This window comes from Rhagoletis pomonella, unplaced genomic scaffold, assembly GCF_013731165.1.
Source record: "Rhagoletis pomonella isolate Grant_MI unplaced genomic scaffold, Rhpom_1.0 Rhpom_scaffold_00008, whole genome shotgun sequence".
Classification (NCBI taxonomy): Eukaryota; Metazoa; Arthropoda; class Insecta; order Diptera; family Tephritidae; genus Rhagoletis; species Rhagoletis pomonella.
In genome coordinates, this window is record NW_023458562.1 from 19001578 (window position 1) to 19022329 (window position 20752).

General features: G+C 38.1%; 2 protein-coding genes across 2 annotated transcripts; both read right to left on the reverse strand.

Moving 5' to 3' along the window:
* Window positions 1–3293: 3293 nt before the first annotated feature.
* LOC118744300 (probable cytochrome P450 6a13) lies at window positions 3294–9614 on the reverse strand. The gene is made up of 3 exons (XM_036477214.1): window positions 9563–9614; window positions 5479–6837; window positions 3294–4008 (listed from the first exon to the last, which is right to left on the reverse strand). The coding sequence occupies exons 2-3, from the start codon at window positions 6539–6541 to the stop codon at window positions 3476–3478; spliced, it is 1596 nt and encodes a 531-aa protein (XP_036333107.1). The 5' UTR covers window positions 6542–6837; window positions 9563–9614; the 3' UTR covers window positions 3294–3475.
* A 6687-nt stretch (window positions 9615–16301) lies between these two features.
* LOC118744301 (maltase A3-like) lies at window positions 16302–18548 on the reverse strand. The gene is made up of 6 exons (XM_036477215.1): window positions 18316–18548; window positions 17790–18253; window positions 17268–17720; window positions 16736–17187; window positions 16517–16660; window positions 16302–16449 (listed from the first exon to the last, which is right to left on the reverse strand). The coding sequence occupies exons 1-6, from the start codon at window positions 18470–18472 to the stop codon at window positions 16380–16382; spliced, it is 1740 nt and encodes a 579-aa protein (XP_036333108.1). The 5' UTR covers window positions 18473–18548; the 3' UTR covers window positions 16302–16379.
* Window positions 18549–20752: the final 2204 nt, after the last annotated feature.

Genomic DNA, 20752 nt, shown 5'->3' on the forward strand with positions numbered 1-20752 from the left:
GCTTTTGAAAAGACAGCAGCCATATCAATTATTAATGCCAATTTCGAAAAAAAACACACACAAACTAACATTCCACATATGTTTACATAGAACATTTGGAGAAAAGGGAGACAATTTTAAAAAATCTGAAGAAAACGAAAATTGAATAAACGAATACTAAAACTAAAAAAAAAAAATAATAATATCAAATTTTAAAGTACGTAATACATATTGCGTTCGTAGAAAACACAGGTGAACAATCAATTAAAAACTCAAATAATGCAATAAACGAATTCTACGAAGAAATTTGCACTTTGCTCAAAATATATGTAGTTGCTATACAAATTAAATTGAAACAAAGTCCATCCAATTGTTAATAAAAGGGCAAGTGATAGTATTGCTACTGCCTAAAAAAATTAATCTAAAATTCTTTTTGACCTTTTGCGATCAGATATAAAAATTGATATTAAAACTTATCTTCAAAATTTATTGGTATACCAAAACAAAAATAAAAATAGGGTCAACTAATTTTGCTTTATGTATGTATTTACTGTATAATTTTTAAAATTTTAAGAATTTTAGTTTCGAGCAAGCTTGTACACAATTAGTTGCTTTTAGAATTAGTATTTACGATTATTTAATGGTTATTTCAAATAAAGCAACAGAACAAAAATAAAACACAGAAAAAAGGAAAAACTCTTTTTAATCATAAAATATTCTGTTACCAGAAAGCACATCAACCGATGTTAATGATCGCAAATATATACATAAAAAAATTATGTATGTATGTAAAAATGCATACATATGTATATACATAATTCTTAAAGCACTCGAGTCAATTTCAAATTTCAAAATTAAATAGCACTTAATCAAAGAAAAATACGAAATTAGCAATAGTGATGGAAGTGAGACACATAAATGAACATTTAAGTATACATACATATGTATGTGTATGTATGTACACTTACACGATTGTACTACTTATACAATGTAATCTAAATCTATTTATACTACATACATACTTACTTGCAGTTCTTAAAATAAGCACAAGTTACTTATACATACAAGCATACTTTATTTAATGTAGTGAAAAAATATGCGTATAGAAATTTTCTCCATATGAAAAACGAAGTTTTTAAAATAAAAAATAAAAAATTTTATTTGAGAATTAAAAATAAATAATTTTAGTCGTATTCTACATAAATGTTAAATATTTACATACCTTAGTAAGAGAATTATATGTGCATCATGTTTTTCCTAGATTTCTCTATATTAAATAAGGGCTGAAAGAAAGGCTTGAGGCTCGATTTTTCACATTTTTTTCTACAAAATCTGTATTGAACAATTTTTACAAAATGTGCCCGAAAATTGTTGATCTGCAAGAAATTTCTGACTGTGTAATATCCAACCGATGGCTGAAAGTTGCTCACAAAAATTTAGAAAAATGTGAAAAGTGAGTCCTGGCTGCTGGCAGTTGGGCGATACTTCAACTGCAAAAATGTCGTACGACCGGTGTATTTTTGTCTAAAACGCTTCAAACGCGACTTTCTCATAAAGTTTTTGTACAATTTTCACAAAAACTTGTGGGTCTATAGATCATGTCTGGAGTTATCTTTTGGAGACCTAAAAATGTTTCTACAGCACATCTTTATATAAATTTTTTGGGCTGAAAGAAAACTTGAGGCGCGATTTTTCACATTTTTTTCTACAAAATCTGTACTAAATAATTTTTACAAAATGTGCCTGAAAATTATTGATCTCCAAGAAATTTCTGACTGTGGAATATCCAACCGATGGTTAAAAGTTGTTCACAAAAATTCAGAAAAATGTGAGAACTGAGTCCTGGCTGCTGGCAGTTGGGCGATACTTCGACTGCAAAAAGGTCGTACGACCGGTGTATTTTTGTCTAAAAAGCTTCAAGCGCGAATTTCTCATAAAGTTTTTGTACAATTTTCACAAAAACTTGTGGGTCTATAGAGCATGTCTGGAGCTATCTTTTGGAGACCTAAAAATGTTTCTACAGCACATCTTTATATAAATTTTTTGGGCTGAAAGAAAGACTTGAGGCGCGATTTTTCACATTTTTTTCTACAAAATCTTTACTAAATAATTTTTGTTAAATGTGCCTTAAAATAGTTGATCTCCAAGAAATTTCTGACTGCAGAATATCCAACCGTTGGTTGGAAGTTGCTCACGAAAATTCAGAAAAATGTGAAAAGTGAGTCCTGGCTGCTGGCAGTTGGGCGATACTTCGACTGCCAAAAGGTCGTACGACCGTTGTATTTTTGTCTAAAAAGATTCAAGCGCGAATTTCTCATAAAGTGTTCGTACAATTTTTACAAAAAATTGTGGGTCTTTAGATCATGCCTGGAGCAATCTTTTGGATACCTAAAAAAGTTTCTACAGCAAATCTTGATATAAATTTTTTGGGCTGAAAGAAAGACTTGAGGCGCGATTTTTCACATTTTTTTCTACAAAATCTGTACTAAATAATTTTTACAAAATGTGCCCGAAAATTGTTGATCTCCAAGAAATTTCTGACTGTGGAATATTCAGCCGATGGTTAAAAGTTGTTCACAAAAATTCAGAAAAATGTGAGAACTGAGTCCTGGCTGCTGGCAGTTGGGCGATACTTCGACTGCAAAAAGGTCGTACGACCGGTGTATTTTTGTCTAAAAAGCTTCAAGCGCGAATTTCTCATAAAGTTTTTGTACAATTTTCACAAAAACTTGTGGGTCTATAGAGCATGTCTGGAGCTATCTTTTGGAGACCTAAAAATGTTTATACAGCAAATGGTTATATAAATTTTTCACATTTTTTCCTACAAAATTTGTATTAAATATTTTTTACAAAATGTGCCCGAAAATTGGTGATCTGGAAGAAATATCTGACTATAGTAAATCCAACCGATGGTTGAAATTCAATTTTGTGGTATACAATTAGAATAGCTCTTGGTTTATAAGTATTTCCATACATTGGGTTGGTATTCGTGTATAATTTGATTTACCGTTTCAGCAATCAGTAGTACATTCAATACAAAATAATTATATGTACATACATAAGTAGTTATTCGGCTTCCGATTGCTGCAGTGTCATAAATTGTAAATAAAAAAGTACGCTTAATTTTTTTTTGCATTTTCGAAGTTCGTTTTTAATAGTTATATGTACATAACAATAATATTTTTCCTAAATCTAATTTTTTTTCTATAAATAAACCTTAAATAAAAAAAAATCAACTTTTACATAAAATAAGTTTTAAAAAGGTTTTCGAACGATTTCATTTATTAAAAAAGCATAATAAAAATAAATATCCATATTCGTTGCCCTAAATGTGGCCGTATGCATACATATGATATTCCAAAGAATATTTCGACAAGTATGTAGTTCATATATGTTTTGTAAATTTATGTACCCTTCGAAACTTCTATCTATGAAGTATCAAAATTCAAAGTCAATCTTCATTTCTATCGCTTCCAAACTCCACTTTATTGCTCCGCTATTTATTTCTCTCTTCCTTTGCAATTTCATGCTCACGTTGCTCGCTAATTCTCTGCACAAAATTTTGCTGCTCTTCAGTCGACGCCTTAGCCACATTACTCAAGCACCTTTCCTCCACAATTCGTTCACACTTTAACTCCACCATTCCCTTTGGCGCGCGCAATAAAATAGCTTTATCGTAAACTAACGGTATGGGCGTCGTTTTCGCCACACTAAAACGATATTTACGAAGCAACATTACCAAGCCGATGAGTACTTGCATGCGACCGAACCGCAAACCGATACAATTGCGTGGTCCATCGCCGAATGGCAAAAATGTCATCGGGTGACGTTCTTCCATAGCTTCGGGTGTGAAACGCATTGGATCGAATTTGTTAGGTTCGGGATAGTAGCGGGGATCGTGTTGTATCGCTTCGGATGGTATGAGGACTGTAGTGTTGGCTTTGATTATGAAATTGGTGCCGGGTACTTTGTAGTCTTCGTAGGCCACACGCTTCAAGGCGGGTGCGATGGGATGCTTGCGGAGAGTTTCTGTAGGGAAAAAGTAGAAAGTGATCAAAAATGATGTAAAGTTTTAATGCTATGTTTTAATTTTAAGTCAATGGACTCTTACAAAACAAGCAAATAAAATAGTAATAATAAATAGTAAAAAATTAATAATAAGTATTTTACTATTAGAGATATTTTGCACAAATTCGGATTGACCGAGATTCCTTTAAAAAACTGTGTAGAGGTAAAACTTAGATTCTCCCCTCACGTTTCAATGCCAAAATTTAAAGCATGATTTTTGTTATACTTTAGAATAAATTCCACATAAGTGGAAAAGCCGCCCAACACTATAAATTAGTAACCTGGATAGTTATTTACAAACATATGTAGTATGTATGTAGATTAGGGTGTTCCAAAAATGCATGTGGAAAAAGTAAAGTGGGAATTTCTATGCCTTTATGGATTTTTCTGTACCGAAAAACATACTATAACCAAAATATATTTAGAGGTCGCTCAAAGCGCTTAAAGTTCTCCATGTATTTTATATGGGGAAAAAACCACTTTTCGTAGAAATGGTATAGAATTCTTGAAGACCAATATTTTTCGATCGGCAAAACTCAGTTCCTCTTCAGAGGATTCCCAATAATATTACCCAATTATTTATTTAACCATTTTTTTATAGTAACTATATTTTATACGTCCGTCAAAACCCCCAGAAAATGCAATGGGGGAAAAAATAAAAAATCTTTGGTATTAAAAAATGGTTAAAAAAACAGTTGGGCATTGTTATTGGGAGTCTCATGAAGAGAGGTATCTGATTGAAAAATACTAATTTTCAAGAATTCCATATCATTTCTACGAAAAGTTGTTCTTTCCCCATATAAAATACGTGGAGAACTTTGAACGCTTTGAGCGACCTCTAAATATATTTTGATTTAAAAAAAAAACAGGGGTATATTTTTTCGATATAGAATAATCCTAGAGGGGTGCGAGCATTAAAAGTCCGACTTTACTTGTTTTAAACTACCCTAGTGTACATATGTACCTCAGCTGCAATTGTAAATATTCTTTTTTTTCGATTCATTTATTTGTACTCCATTTAGCAAGTAAGTAAGTATTCACTTTGATAAGTATCGTTAACCATTTTGTTTGGCTTTCAATTCGTTTGTTTGTACAATTTTATGCCTGACCAAGCACTTAGCTAAATTGCGCTCAAGGTCTCAGCAAAAGCGAAACCAGGGTTCTAATTGCCTTTGTGCATCAAATATAGCTGCAAACAATGTCGCTTAAGTGTTTGCGGAGTACAAACCGGTTTTGCAAATGGATAAAAAACAACTATATGATTTCTTGCACGGATAACGTATTGCATACATATGCACGTGTATGTGTATGTGCAAAAAAAATTAAACTTAAGAACATGCCAAAAACTCTGAAGTTTCATTCACTATTTAGGAATTTGTTTCAAATAACGAAATCTAAAAAATAATTCCCTCCAACTCTCCAACCACTCACCTTTCAGCGTCTGATCCAAGTAGGTCATCTGCTTGAGGCAACCATATGTTAGCTGGTCACCGTGATCCTGCATAACCCGCACGATTTCCTCGCGCACCATATCTTGTATATCCTCATTCACTGCCAGCTCCCACAGACAGTTCGTCATGGTCGTCGAAGTGGTCTCGTAGCCTGCAATAATGAATACAAACACTTGCGCAGCAATCTCTTCCATCGTAAGCGCTTCCGTTTTGATGAGATCCATCATAATTTGTAAAAAGTCCTGTCGCACAATGCCATGCTCCTCGCGATAGGCAATATTGTCCCGCACAACTTTGATGTAGAAATCGGTTACCGATTTCGGTGTGTTTGTCCAACGCAGCATTTTTGCGAGCTGCGGAAAACGTTGACTAATCAGATCACGCGTCACGCTATACTCCTCGAAGAACTTCATTGTGATTAGGCGAAAGTCCTCGTTCGGATTGTGCAGGCTGTCACACTCGATGCCGAGCGTAGAGCACGCGATGACATCGGTGGTGTAGCAAGCAGATAAGTCCTTAACATCGATTATACCCTCGGTAGTGAGCCGCTTTTCCACTACACTTGACAGCTGTTCGGCCACCTTGATGAGCGTGGGATACATAAATTTCATTTTCCCCGTTGTGAAAGAGGGTGTAAGCTTGGCGCGCAGTCGCTTCCAGTAAGGACCATCGATGGCGGCCAGATTACCCATTAGCGGATCGTCGCGCAGATTGTGGTAAAGGCCGCGATAGCTGAAGTTAGCAAAGTCCTTGATCAGTACGTGTTTGATAACCTCCAGATCGAGTAGAATGATGAGGGGATCGCCGATCATAAACATGCCCGCCAAAGGCAGGCCCGACTCACGAAAGCGGCTGTACACTTCGTTGGGTATATCGATTGCGTGACAATCGCTGCCAATGCGACCGCGTCCATAGTAGAAGAACAGGAACGGTTTGATCAGCGGTATGCCTTGTGCCTCCCAGTACTGCTGCTTGCGATGCAAGTGGATGCAAATCAGCGTTAAGGCGGTAAACAGAAGCAGCAACACTGTTAGTGGATCCATGCTGGAATGTGGTTTTGTAATACAAAAACTGATCACTGTTTTTAAAGTCGAGGCAGCGTGCTATTGGACTGCTTCACTGCGAACTGCTCGACTAACTGACTTTGCGTCAACTGTGGCCGTTTAACCGAGCTGGCCTGTTAACTAGCTGGCTAGCAGGTTGATTGTTCGGCAGAGGCGTGCGCTTTTTCCGCAGCTGGCAGTTATTATGGATTGCCGCTGAGAAAATAAAACTATGGAAGAATGGGTAGACGCGCAATGACAACAGCAATTAACACAACAAATACGGAGCCGCTGATCTGTGAAGAAGTGCAGAAACAAATGGAAATTTATTATCAACAAACACGGAAAATTGTAGAAGTTGCACGAACAACATACGCATACGCAATTGCAGTCACGACCGTACCAAAAAACATGACAGCCGCTGAGGGCATTTAAAAAATATTGAGCTAAGTTTAAGCGGCGACGACGATCGTCCCCTGAAAGTGAAAGTAAAGTTGGTGTGGCCGCTAATCATTTTTTTGGCGGTGTTGCGCATCGCATCGTTATCGCATCCGCGGCTTTTATATGAAATTTACTTTTTTTTTTTTGTTTTACTGTTTTTAGATCTTTTTTGTTGTTTGCTCTTGATGCTGCTGCTGCTTAGCTTGGAATTTGGCGCTCATTTGCAAGTTAAATTACCAAACACACGCAAAGTAATCTAAATACTTCCCAATCCTCATCTTCACATTTTCAGCTCTTCGGCGTTCGTATTCGACTAGGCTGGAACCACGCGCTGACCGCGCTGCATTGTTTTCAAATTCAATTAACAGCTCTATAAAACGGCTGGTAACTCAACAAAGTTGACAGCATCGTCGGCGTTGGCTGCGATGCAGACGTAAAGTATGCATAACTATTTACATACATATGCACTTGTATGTGCGGGAATAACTGTGCTTTTGAACACCAATAAAATGAAACGACGAGGTTGATGGACCAGATATAAACTAAAATTATGCAAAATTTCTGCTTACTCATTGCCTAAGATAGACAGGTGTCGTGAATGGGCTTTCAACATTTAAACTTGCCATTATATTCGTCGCTTTTAAAACTAAATGAGACCGTCAGTTTAAGGAAATTATACAGCAAAAGCTGGTGCTTTAATTAAGTCTTCACTTTCCTTACTGAACAGTTCGCTGGTATAGTCAGTTTAAAAGTTCGCTTTTTAGAAAAATTTGATGAGGAAATATAAATGAACTCCAACCAAACAGCGCAGAACTAAGATCTTTATCAGTATCGCCTTCGAACTACTTGTGGTCGCTGCCTCGAAAGCCGGGTCTACGGAACCGGAACGTCGCAGATTTATATCTGGCCAAGGACTGTCATTTCAGCAACACTCCACAAAAACTCCTTGGGGAATTGTATGCTGTTACAACAACCACATCTACTTGTAGTAGAAAGGAACCAAAAGTTGTGTGAGTTGCTTTTATAAACCGAGTCTCTTTCTCTATTTATGGCAGGCGAAGAGAGCCTTAATCGAGGTTTCCAAAAAGGCCAATGCCAGACGAGAGGCTTAATAATGCTGGACATCGGTTTGTAGAACTGAAAGTTGATTTGAAGAGCCATCTCTTAACCCTACCATTATCCGCGGTCCACGGTAAAAAGACATTGAGCAATACCGCAAGCTTCGTCAGAATCCAAACGGACTACTTTGGAATGAGTAGGCAATTGAGATGCCATTTGAATGTACTCCGACGCTCCAGCTCTGAAAGTATTCAACTCGGAACGCGCTGGTGGTAGCAGAGGAAGAGGGAGGCCCCCACTGCTATGGAAAAACCGGGTGTAGCAGGACTTAGCTTCACTTGGCATTTCCAAATGGTGTCAGTTGGCACAGATGAGAAACGACTGGCGTGCTTTTTTTAACTCGGCCAAAATCGCTTAGGCGGTTATAGCGCCAGCTTAGAAGAAGAAGAAGACGAAGATATTTGCAGTTAATTACCAACTTAAATTGAGTACGTAAATTTAGGTTTTCCCTTCTAATTACCGGTCCTTGTTAGCACAAATTGGCAATTGCAATATTACTATTATAGTTTCCAAATGCATTACGCCATTCATTTACGCCGTTCAACTAATTAATTTGCTAATGGACGTTAAATCGACAGCACGAAGTAGAATTTACATTTAAAACTCTAACCCAAAACAGGTTTCCGCACTTACGATACTTCATGCCTGAAGCGCTTTATTCGAAATATTTCACTTTTGCTTGTGCAATTTTTGTTTTAAATTTATTCGTCTAAACTCGGCGCAGTTACGCGGATCGTTGGTGACTTCTGAGATTCAACGATTTGATTGCCGTCACACATCAAAGGGCCTGCGATACACCAAGCCAAACGCATCGACACGGGAGTGGCCGTTGTTGAACTTTCACTGCGAGTAGTCATATTGGACGCGCCGCCCTTTACCTTGCAGATTTGCGAATTGGTATTGTCCAGCCGTAAATGTGGTGGTGTGACGCAATAGCCTGCGAACGTTCAGCAGGTAAACAGCATATGGCAGTAAGATGCTTATGACATCGGATGGCCGTGTGACTGCGTAGCACCATATACATATGTATGTGTGTATGTACAAAGTACTTTGTACATAAGTATTTGCGAGTTTTTAACCAAGCGCTCGGCCACGCCTTTTTGTTGTGCTCGGCAATGTGTTGCAAAACGCTCAGATACCGGCCCAGAGCATGCGGTTGAGCAAAGGGGTGCTGGAAAAGGATTCTTGTGTGCATAGCAAAGGATGTTATGTGGATGATACCGGGTGAATTCGGTGCGTGACTGGGGAGGAAGTGGATTAAATAGTAGGAAACTTCGACTATTTACAAAATTTTCAGTAGCTCACTTCAAGACAGAGAAGAAAAAGAAACAAGTCACGATATCGGAATGATTTGCATATTGAACTAACGCTTACAATACGCGCACTTCAGGCAGCCTGTGTGGGCGCGTGTGTGTGAGGCGCAGCGGTCATTGATTTGTATTTAACGAGTTGATCACTCACATGTATTAATTGCTCGGATGGCTGTGGTTTGCCGTCTGCGAACGCTTTGAAATTCAATACGAGACTGATTGGCGCTGAAATGCAGGAGCTGCAGAAAAGCGCTGATTTACCGGGGTATGCCAGTTTGTAGTAAGTCGCTAGTGCACTGTGGAACATGCTGATGATTCAAAAAATCATCAAAGCTGTTTTTTATCAATTGCGATCATAGAGATCTGAGATGTTTAATCTGTGAGCGATCTAATGAAGTCCCTTGAAAACTTCACAAAGCTTATTCGTGCACTTATAAAATCTACAATTAGATGGACCTGCTTAGAGTAAAATCTCATGCTGCCTATAACTAATATATGTAGATGAGCACAAAGTAAAAGTTCTATCTGGCCATTACTAATTGAGAGCATTGGCGATCTGGGCGCTCCCACATATAATATATAAAAAGTTATATAGAGAGATATGGTCTAAAGAGGTGATGATAGTGCCGTGCAGAGCTTTTTTAAGCTTTGTATATACTTTTTTATGTATAGGTTAAAGGCTATATCCATTGATGATTTAGAGCGGTGATGGGCACCTTCTTGCCCGCGGGCAAAGCTCTTTTTAAGCTTTCTATACATTTTATATGCAGTGTAAAAGCTCTCTCTGCCATCACTGATTTGGAGCAATGCTGGATAGAGAGAGCTTTTACCATTGATATAAAGTGAAAGATTATTAAAGCTCTGCACGCTTGCCTGTCAGGAGAGGAGCTTTGATTTTAAGGAAAAATTTTTGCTTTTTAATAGCACAAACGTATAGCTTTTCGAATCTTAATACGAAATGTTTCAGAACGAGAGGAACACTTACATATAAGTATTCGGATATCGTTTTGAGCTTTATGTGGTATAGGTGTCTTATACTTATACCTATATAATATATATATACTTACATCTTAAAGGTATTTTTACTTTATGCTTTATGTATGGATGACAACGACAAAAAATGGAATCGTTCGTACCCTCCCGTTGTTGAAGATGAGTATTTCCATTTTGCAGAAGAAACACCGACTTTTTCTTGTAATTATTTTTGTTTTGATAAAAAATTAAGATACTCAAAAATGTTGGTTCTTTTTAGAAGTTTTTTTACATTTTGTGCCTATTCCTGGAGGAGTTTTAAAAATTTTAGTTCTTGGAATTGGTTTGTCTTAACTTTGCTTTGCGTATTTTTGCTAAAAAAAAATTTCAGCAAATATTTGCTATAAAATAGATTTTTTTTCTGAATTTTTTACATTATGAGAAGCTTACTAGGTATGGTTTTCTTTTAATAAATGCTTTAGAAAAATTTTCACCGAATAAGCTGAACTGACTCACTGTGCTTTACACTGCATATCAAAACGGTTTCACTACTTTGGCTTGTAGAGCTGATTGGCTTGTTTTTTCGGATACGCTTCGCTGCAACCGCCAAGTTAGCTACAAGTGGTCTACCTTAAGCCGTAAAGAATTGGTCGCGTAATGAGAGCAGCGCTTGCCAGCGGCTGTGATGCTTCAATGACGTCACTACCCAGCCAGCGAAAAATCCGAAAACCGATCCGAAAAAGAAAAAAAAGTGGATGAAGTGCGGATTACCTATTCCATTTTCGGATACTTTAACGAACTAAAGTGTGCGGCAGAAACGTATGTACAGACAACCTCCGAAAATTGTGTGTGAAATGGATACTTTTTCGACTGTTTTTTTTTCTGAAATTTGTCCGATTGAATTTTTCGTTCAATACGCTTTCCTTCTGCACTTCACAGATACTTTTTTATGGTTAAAAAAAGTAAAATCCAAATAGGAAGTGCCTGACGGAATTCGAAGCCGGACCCTCCTGGAAGCTAACAAATAGGGCAATGCTCTCTGCACGCTCAGCCACTGCCGACTACGCATGCATGCTTTCAAATGTTTAGCTTGAACAAATAAAATACAATCATTCCTTTTAAATAACATCATCTTTTTCGAACGTTTCGAACGTTTTCCGTATACGAAAACGAATGATACTGTAGTCGTTTTCTATTCGTTTCCGGATACGGAAAATTGTACTAGACTGCACTGTCGGCAAAATTTACGTTGCTTTGCTGGCTGGGTAAAAATTGCAATTTGCGTGAGTAGTTGTTTTTTCTAGTATCTTATATTGTTGTCGATGCAGTAGTTTACGAGTACATACATACACACAGACACTCATACATGCATACGTGCGAACAAGTACAAGTCAAGTAATTAAAGTTGGTCATAAAGCATTTATTTATTCAACTAACAGGTCTATTCTGCACGTTACCGACAATTTTGTAATCGGAAATTTTCATTACCAAAAAATGTTACTATGTATGTACTTCTTGTCCCCGCGATTCTAGATACGTAGGTAATGCAGTCAAAATATTCAGCAATTCAGCTATGAAGATTTGGCGAAATTCTTATATTGCATATTTCACGGCGCAAAATATTTTGTTACCAGCTTGTAAGATGGCAACAAAATTTACTGGTTAGAAGAGTGCACAGAATGCGAAAAGGGGTTAAAAATTGACAGACACTGCTTTTAGCGGTTACAAAATTATTGTTACCAACGCAGAATAGACCCGTAAGTAGCAATTGCTAACAATATAACAAAAAAAAACACCAACAATTATTTCAATGGCTGTTGTGGCTGCTGCTGTTACAGTCATTGCTGCTGCTGACGCTGGTCATTTAGATTTTGCCTCGAATACTCGTACACCTGCAGATTAATTGCGGACTCTTATTAACGGTATCCAAGCGTTATGACTCTCATTCCACGCCCTCCCGCCAACAGTCGAACGTATGCCGAGCAATTTGATTGACTCGAAAAGCATGGCAGGTGTAGAGGAGGGCGTTCAAGCCAAGAGTAGTGGCTCACTCGCAGTCAGGCAGCATAATCCATCAACTCTACGAAGAAAGTTGCTGTTATGCAGTTGATTTGTCTATTTTTCTGTGAGTGAATATGTGCATATGTAAGCAAGTGTATGTATGTATGCATGTATGTTTGTTTGTGCATCTTTACCTGCCTTGCTATTTGTATTATGTATGTAGTAGGTCGCTTTGTGCTTGGGGCGACGAGGCCCGTACGGTGAGTTTGTGCTTTGAAGCAACCGCTTTTAGTTTGTTTTATAAACTTGTAATGCCGCGAGTCACCTTGACCACACTTGAACCACTTAATTGAAAAATTTTATTTTTTTTCAAACCAACGGTCTTAGTAATATTTGAACTTGAAATTTAAATATTTACTACTATTGCGTTGGATATTTGAATGCGGCATTCGCTTTGCAAAGAAAGTAGTTTTTGTTCCCACAATTGTCAAAAAAATTTAAATAAATTTGCTTAGCTGAAACTGCATACATTTATTGAACATTTGTATGCAATTTCTATTTTTCTTTTTTCCTTTTATGTTAAAACATTTGATATATGCTTTGTTACAGCTGTCAGTCATCTGTGAAACATCTATCTTTTTTGTTTTTTTGTACAAAAGTTAAGTATGTATGTATGTATTTATGTAGTAACAAAACGGCATTTCGTGTGAAAAACATGTTGTATGTATTGTTTGTCGAACAAGATAAGCAGTGCGTGCGCATTGATATCACTGCATACAAAAAATACATGCATGCATACAAACATATGTATGTACATTAGGGTCGTCCAAAAAGAGTACAGTCGGAATTGTAATGCTCTCACCCCCTAGGATTGTTCTATATCGAAAACAAGTATACCCCTAATTTTTATTTTGAAATAAAAAAATATTTAGAGGTCTCTCAAAGCGCTCAAAGTTTTCCATGTATTTTTATATGAAACAAGTAAGAAAGTCTAAGTTTGGGCGGAGCCGAACATTAAATACCCGGCGCAAGTATTAAATATATGTTTTCCACCTTTCCGAAAGCTGCCGCTACATGATAAGCCGGGGTGTATAAATTTTAAGTAAATTAGCGTCCTTAAATTTCGAAATATTGAAATTTCAAGCATTTCTGAAATTTACCGGTTATATGAAAAACGGCCGTAATTTTAGTCCGATTTCAATAATTTTCAACGTTTCGCTTTTATGTAGCAAGCACAATAAAAATACCGAGTTTGGTACAAATTGGTAGAACGGTTACCGAGACGCATATATGTGATCATAAGTGGGCGGTGCCACGCCCATTTTTCAAAATTTTATCACAAACATATTTCTTTGTTAAGAGTTGTTGCACCCATCAATTTTGAAAAAATTAGCTTTAATATTTACTGATTTATCGAGGATTTCGTATTTTTCTAAATTACCGTATAATGAGATGTGGGCGTGGTTATTGTCCGATTTTAAAAATTTTCGGCCATTTGGGATGCTGTGCCAGGACCAACAACTGTGCCAAGTTTGGAAGAAATTGGTGCAGCGGTTACCAAGTTATACACATGTAACCATAAGTGGGCGTGGCTACGCCCATTTTCCAAAAATCTATAATATTCTTATTTTTCGTCTAAAACTCATTGTAAATATCAATTTTGATATTATCTTTAATAGTTACTAAAATATCGCAGTTTTCGTATTTCTGAAAATTACCGTTATATGTGAGGTAGGCGTGGTTATTGTCCGATTTAGCCCATTTTCAATACCGTCCTACGCCCAAAAGAAGTCCACGTACCAAGTTTCGTTAAGATATCTCAATTTTTACTCGAGTTATCGTGTGCACAGACGGACGGACGGACGGACGGACGGACAGACAGTCACCGCTTAATCGATTTCTCTTTTCATTCTAATCATTTATGTATACATTTGTCTATATCTATCTCGATTCGTTTTGCCTGTCACAAACAACCGTTATGTGAACAAAGTTATAATACCCTTGTGCACAAGTGCGCTCGGGTATAAAAAAAAATTCATAGAAATGGTACTGAATTCTTTAACATCAATATTCAATGGTTAAATAAACAATTGGGTATTATTTCCGAGAATCTTCTACAAACAATCAGAGTCTTCCGATAGAAAAATATTGATGTTTAAGAATTCTGTACCACTTCTACCAAAAGTTGTTTTTTCCCCATATAAAATACATGGAAAACTTTGGGCGCTTTGAGTGACCAATAAATATTTTTTGATTTCAAAATAAAAAAAACAGGGGTATTCCTTTTTCGACATAGAAAAATCCTAGGCGGTGAGAGCATAAAAATCCCCACTTTTACATACATACGTGAGCATTCAAAACCCTTTCATGTGAAGTATACTTCGAGGGAGACTTATTATAATTAAATAAAAAATATATACAGTGAGCCACGAAATTTTACGTACAGAGAATTTTTCACCAAGTATGTAAATTTGTTTAGTTTTTACTTTCTTTTCGTAATATCGTACAGCAAAAAAGTTAATGCAGCTGGGCCACACTGTACCTTGATCTTCATCTCTTTTCTTATTTTTCATGTCTTTGCTTTTATGTTTTTCTTTATCTACATATTCACCTAAATGATGTGAGGTGCGTTGACGTGATACAACGCTATGTGATGTGCGTGCGATTTCGTGCAGTGTGATGTGATAGGATGCCATGATCATGCGATTTAATGTGATATGGTGTCATTTCATATGATGTCATATCATGTGAGGTAATGTAATGTGATGTCATGTGATGTAGTGAAATTAAGTCTGGTGAGTTTAGGTGTGTTTAGGGAGTTCAGATGTGATGAGTTAATAATAATAATAATAATAGATTGGCGCTTACACATATGTTAGTGTTTGGCCGAGCTTCTCCTCCGATTTGTGGCGTGCGCCTTGATGTTGTCACACAAAGCGGAGGGACCTACAGTTTTACGCCGACTCCGAACGGCGATTGTATTTTTATGAGAAGCTGTTTTTCATGGCAGAAATACACTCGGAGGTTTGCCATTGCCTGCCGAGGGACGACCGCTGTTAAGAAAAAACCTTTTTTCTATATTTGTGATGAGTTAAGGAGTGGTAAATTAAGGTGTAGTAACTTTAAGTGCGGTGAGTGTATGAGAGGTGAATTCTCCTATATTTGTGTATATCTACATATCGATACCTGAGTGGAAGATCGACCTATCTTGGCAGCCAGTTCGAAAACGCCCTATCTCAGAAAACTTTTCCAGAACGCCCTACTTCAGAAGTGTAAATCAACATTTTTTTAAGTACATTCCATCCGTTATGCTCGGCGATACATATCAAACAGATTGTGACATTTGAGTCGATACATATCAAACTTGCCTAAGTCCATATGGTATTTCTTCAAACGTGGTTAAGTCCACCAGAAAGACTTCTTTATTTTGAATATGGCCTAATTAAAATTTTTTTTCTTCGAAAAATGCTTCCAAGATCTATTTTGTAAGCATTTTTTTAGTTTTGCAAAAGCTACTCTACTAAGGCAGGTTTGATATGTATCGACTCCTATGTACATAGATATATCCCTTTCTTTATAATTACTTTATTTTAACTCCTTGAATTTGCATACAAATTTTCAGATTTTTAATCAGATTTTTTATAAAAATGTTGGGTACTTTTTCTGATTTTACATAATTTTCTTGATATAATTTATAATTTCTCTCTTCGCAAAACAGTCAATCAACTTTGTTTTGCATTTTTTGTTTATCAGTCAGTGAATAAAATTTAATATTCATGTGACGACTTTAAATTTATATAACTGGTCTGTGAACAGTTTTTTTTTTTTGGCAAAAGCGATTAAGATTTTAGTATCTATTCATAGAATTTCACATTCATTATGATTCATTACCGAATATGCAGAAGTAACTCCAAAAAATCATACATTGTTTTTCAGTCATAAATTTGCATATTACAACCCAAAGATTTCCTCAAAATTACTTCGAGGTTTCCGTCTCAGGTGAGTGTGGCCAATACAACAGCTTCCTTAGGAAGCAGTACAATGAAGTTGCTTTTAGCCTTGTCACTGAAAAGTTAAATTTAAGAATTAAAGTTAAGTTAAGTGGGCAAAGAGGAGCTTAAGAATATCTTACCCCTTTCGTCTCAAACCTCTATCTATCACCAATACATACTCCAATACAGTGGGTAGATCATTAAAAGTGGCATTCAAGTCGATTGTTTGAATTACGTCGTTTAGATTCAAGAGTACAACGAATGTTCGTTCACCAGTGAGGTATCTAAGATACAGACGCATGAATTGAATTATGAAAAATGCTCCCAAATGAGATCCAACACCCCTGCTCTCCACTTACCGCTTAATGCCCAATACATTTGCGTTGACGGCCTTCACTTCAGTTTCTCCCTCGCGGATTGTATTTTGTGCACGCAATTCCTGGAGCCGCTTGTACACATTTAGATGACTATAAGCAATGCCTCGTTCACGCTTCACATTCACCAGTTTATAATCCTCAGCCAGAGGTAACCATGTTAAATTGCCTTCGGTAAAGCCGGCTTTGTGTCCGTCATTCCACTGGAAGGGCGTACGCTCCGGATCACGACTTAGACGTTCATATACTTCTGGATTCGACTGACAACCTTGTGGATCGACGGTCTCTTCCCAAGAAATCCAAACATCCGTCATGCCAATCTCCTCGCCTTGATAGGTGACACTTACGCCAGGCAAGGTCTTCAGCATTATGTTGATCAAGTCAATGCGATCGGCGCCTAAACGAGTACCAATGCGACTCTGGTCATGATTGCCTAACTAAAATAGACCCAAAGATGTATATGATTGAAACAGGATTACATGCCCAGCTACGAGCTTAAATACTCATTTCAACTTACTACCCAATTGGCTACGCGCCCGGCTGGCATGTTTTCCAGCCATTTGTTTATGAGTTCGGAGTAGTGGTAGGCATTAGAATGTTTGTCCAAATAGTCGATTAGTTGGAAATTGAAAGGTATTTGAGCGCCATCTGTGGAGCTATTTCCGTAGTATTGCATTACCACATCAATTGGCGAATATGCCTCGGTCATGAGGATGTGTTCGTCGCCACCCAGCTCCTCATCGAATTCCTTCAAGACCTGACGAAACTCATAAATCACTTCAAGCGTCTGCGGTTGATCTGTAGTGTAGATGTGCTGTAGGGACAGGTAGTCTTCGGGGTCATTAACTTCAGTGTTACGTGGCTCATCAGGATAATTGCCGTCCGCATCGGCAGCTATTTCGTAGATATATCGCACAGCGTCGACACGGAAGCCGGCAACACCCAAGCGCAACCAGTAACGCAGCACATCCTATGCGAGCCATTGAAATTACTTTAAAGTAGAGACTTATAACTTTTAATTTAACTTTTTTTAACAAACCTTCATGAATTCGCGCACTTTTGGATTATTGTAGTTGAGATCTGGCTGCTTGGCATGGAACTGATGTAGGTAGTATTCTTGACGATCTTCATTCCACGTCCACGCCGAACCGCGAAAATTACTTATCCAATTGTTTGGCGGCACTCGTGTGCCATTTTCGGATATTTTGCCCGGATGCCAAATGTAGAAGTCCTTATATTCCGGATCATTCTTGGCAGACTTAATAAACCATTCGCATTCATCACTGGAGTGGTTCGGTACAAAGTCCAAAATGATTCGCACGCCCAATTGTTTTGCGTTTGCGAGAAGAACCTTGAAGTCTTCCAATGTGCCATACATTTTGTCGATTTCGGTGAAATTGGACACATCATAGCCAAAGTCCGCGTTGGGTGATGTAAAAATGGGCGACAGCCAAGTAGCATCAATGCCGATTTCACTGAGGTAGGCCAGATGTTGGGTAATGCCTACGGTGAAAATTCGATTTGGCAGTTGCCGTAAGGTGCTTTGCGTACGTACGTTCACTTACCCTTCAAGTCTCCAATGCCATCGCCATCGCTGTCCTTGAAGGAGCGTGGGTATATTTGGTAGAATGAGGCGCTTTTCCACCAAGCTTTGGTTGTTGCTGTACTTGCAGCCGCGGAGAGCAGCGCAAAGAGTGCTAGAAATTTTAGAAAGTTTAGCATCGTTTGGTTCGATTGTCTTCTGGACGTAATACTGTGGCGTTAACTGCTGCATTGGCGCTTTTATACATGCCATCGGATCCGCATGATGTTATCGGCGATCGATAAGGGGCCGTAAAAACCCGTACAGTTTTTGGCGAACTTGAGTCGAAAATTTACGAAGTTCGCCTGTAGAAATCTTTAATAGACGCTATGCGTGTGGTAAATGGTTTTAGGTAAACAAGAAATAACAACATTCTCAAGTGGGTAGATAAGTTAAATGATTGTAAATATGTAATAAATTCTCCTGAAATTTATTACCTAGCTTGTGCTTAGCTTGTTTTCCAATCACTTAGTTTGATCGTTTGATAACAAAAAATTTGCAAGTCGACACGATACAGTTTTTGGCGAACTGGAGTGGAATGTTTACGAAGTTCGCCTGTAGAAATCTTTACTAGACGCTACGCGTGTGGTAAATGGTTTAAGGTAAACAAGAAATAACAACATTCTCAAGTGGTTAGATAAGTTAAATGATTGTATGTAATAAATTCTTTTGAAAATTTATTACCTATATCCTTTCTAGTTTAAATATAGCTAAAGAGTATAGCCCATCTAAGGCCTCTCCCAACGCTCCCAAGTATTTACTGTATTCTGAGCTTACCGTTATGGTAATTGTAAGTCTCGAAGTAGCGCAACTAAGTCTGCGAAATGGTGTCAGGCCAACAAGGAAGCCTTACCTGATCAGTATGTCGGCAGCCTCGGTGCTTTCGATCTCACAGTGACCTGGTACCCAGCACTTTACCGTTTTTCTTTCTGCCAATAGCTGAAGAGTGTGGAAATATTTTTTGAGGAGCTTGTAGTTGATTGCCACATTGGATAGGGCAAACTAGAGTTCCTTTCGGTTTGAAGAGCTTTCGGATATTCCTTCACCTTCTACGTACTTATCTATAATGGCCTTTCGCTGGCATTCATTGACATACAATTTCCCTACTTTCTTATTGGAAACTGCGCGATTTTCAAAAATGTTTTTCCTTTTTATCCTTTCATGAGTATTTTAGGGAAATTATCAAAAACTTTGCTCCACAGTAATGATCAGCTATTCCTTAGAAATATATTCTTTCAAGAAACGATGTCTATTAAGAACAACAATTTCCATCACTTCGATGTATTTCGGTTGGGAATCGAACGTAGAATTCGGAACATTGAAATAGGGTCGATGGATGATAACTTTCGGTGCTCATTAGTGGAATTTTGATAATAGCTACACTAAATGTTCGTCGAAAATTCTCTTAACAAAAAACAGTGTGACCTAAAGGCATACAAAATCTAAACGATACTTATGTGGTAGGTTTCGTCAAAGGATGAGGCGAGCTCAGCCGATCTAGAGTCGAGTGAAGGTCCCACTAACCCCCACCAAATAAAACACAATAATTTAGTACCGGCGGGTTGACGTACAGGGAGAAAAGAGAGACGTATTGAGAGAGAGTCTAGCTGGTTGGCGGTCGCTGTTGTGGCGACGGTGAGAGCGGCGACGGCCGTGATGGCGACATGCACCCAACGTACTGGTGAGAGAGACAATGAGAGCGATGATCGTGACGGCAGCAACAGTCCCCTTGTAGTGGTTTTCGTGGACCCGGCGGCCCAAATGGTAGTGAGGGCGGCATGGAGCTCCCGTGTCTTAAATAGTGTTGGTGATTGCGGCCCCTTTTGGTTACGACTGTTACAGCGGCCTTAAACGGCGATGGCCTACGGTCGTAATAACAACTTCCGGTGCTCGTGTCAAAGGCGGATGTGATCACGAAGGTAGCAACTCATGCCCTAATGGCGGTGATAGCGTCAGCGGCCCTGGATGACGATGGTAATGCTAGAAGTCCTGGTAGGTGGCAGTTCTCGGCAACGGTTTCGGCCTAGGGGCGGCAAGAGTGTCGGCGGTCCAAATGGTCACCTACGAAAGCTGATCGGTTAGTGCGGCACCAAGGCAGCAAAAGCAGTCCATTCCTCCCCTATTTACTCAATCGTGGCTGCCTGGCACTAGGGCGGTATTCTAAGTGCTATGTGAGAAGTAGATGCTGCAACTGCTATTCTTTTGGAGATTTTGGCGATAAAGCTAGCGATATCGAATGTAGGAATCCGGCTGCAGCTCTCTATCTATCGGATCTTTTCTTTGAACTGATAAAACGGCATGAAAATATCCTCCGAAACCCCACAAAAGTTCGTATACTTTTTTTATGGGGATAGAGTCCTGCATTGGATCTCAGTATTACATATCTGGATTTGTAGTGTGTTTGTTAATCCAGTTTTAGA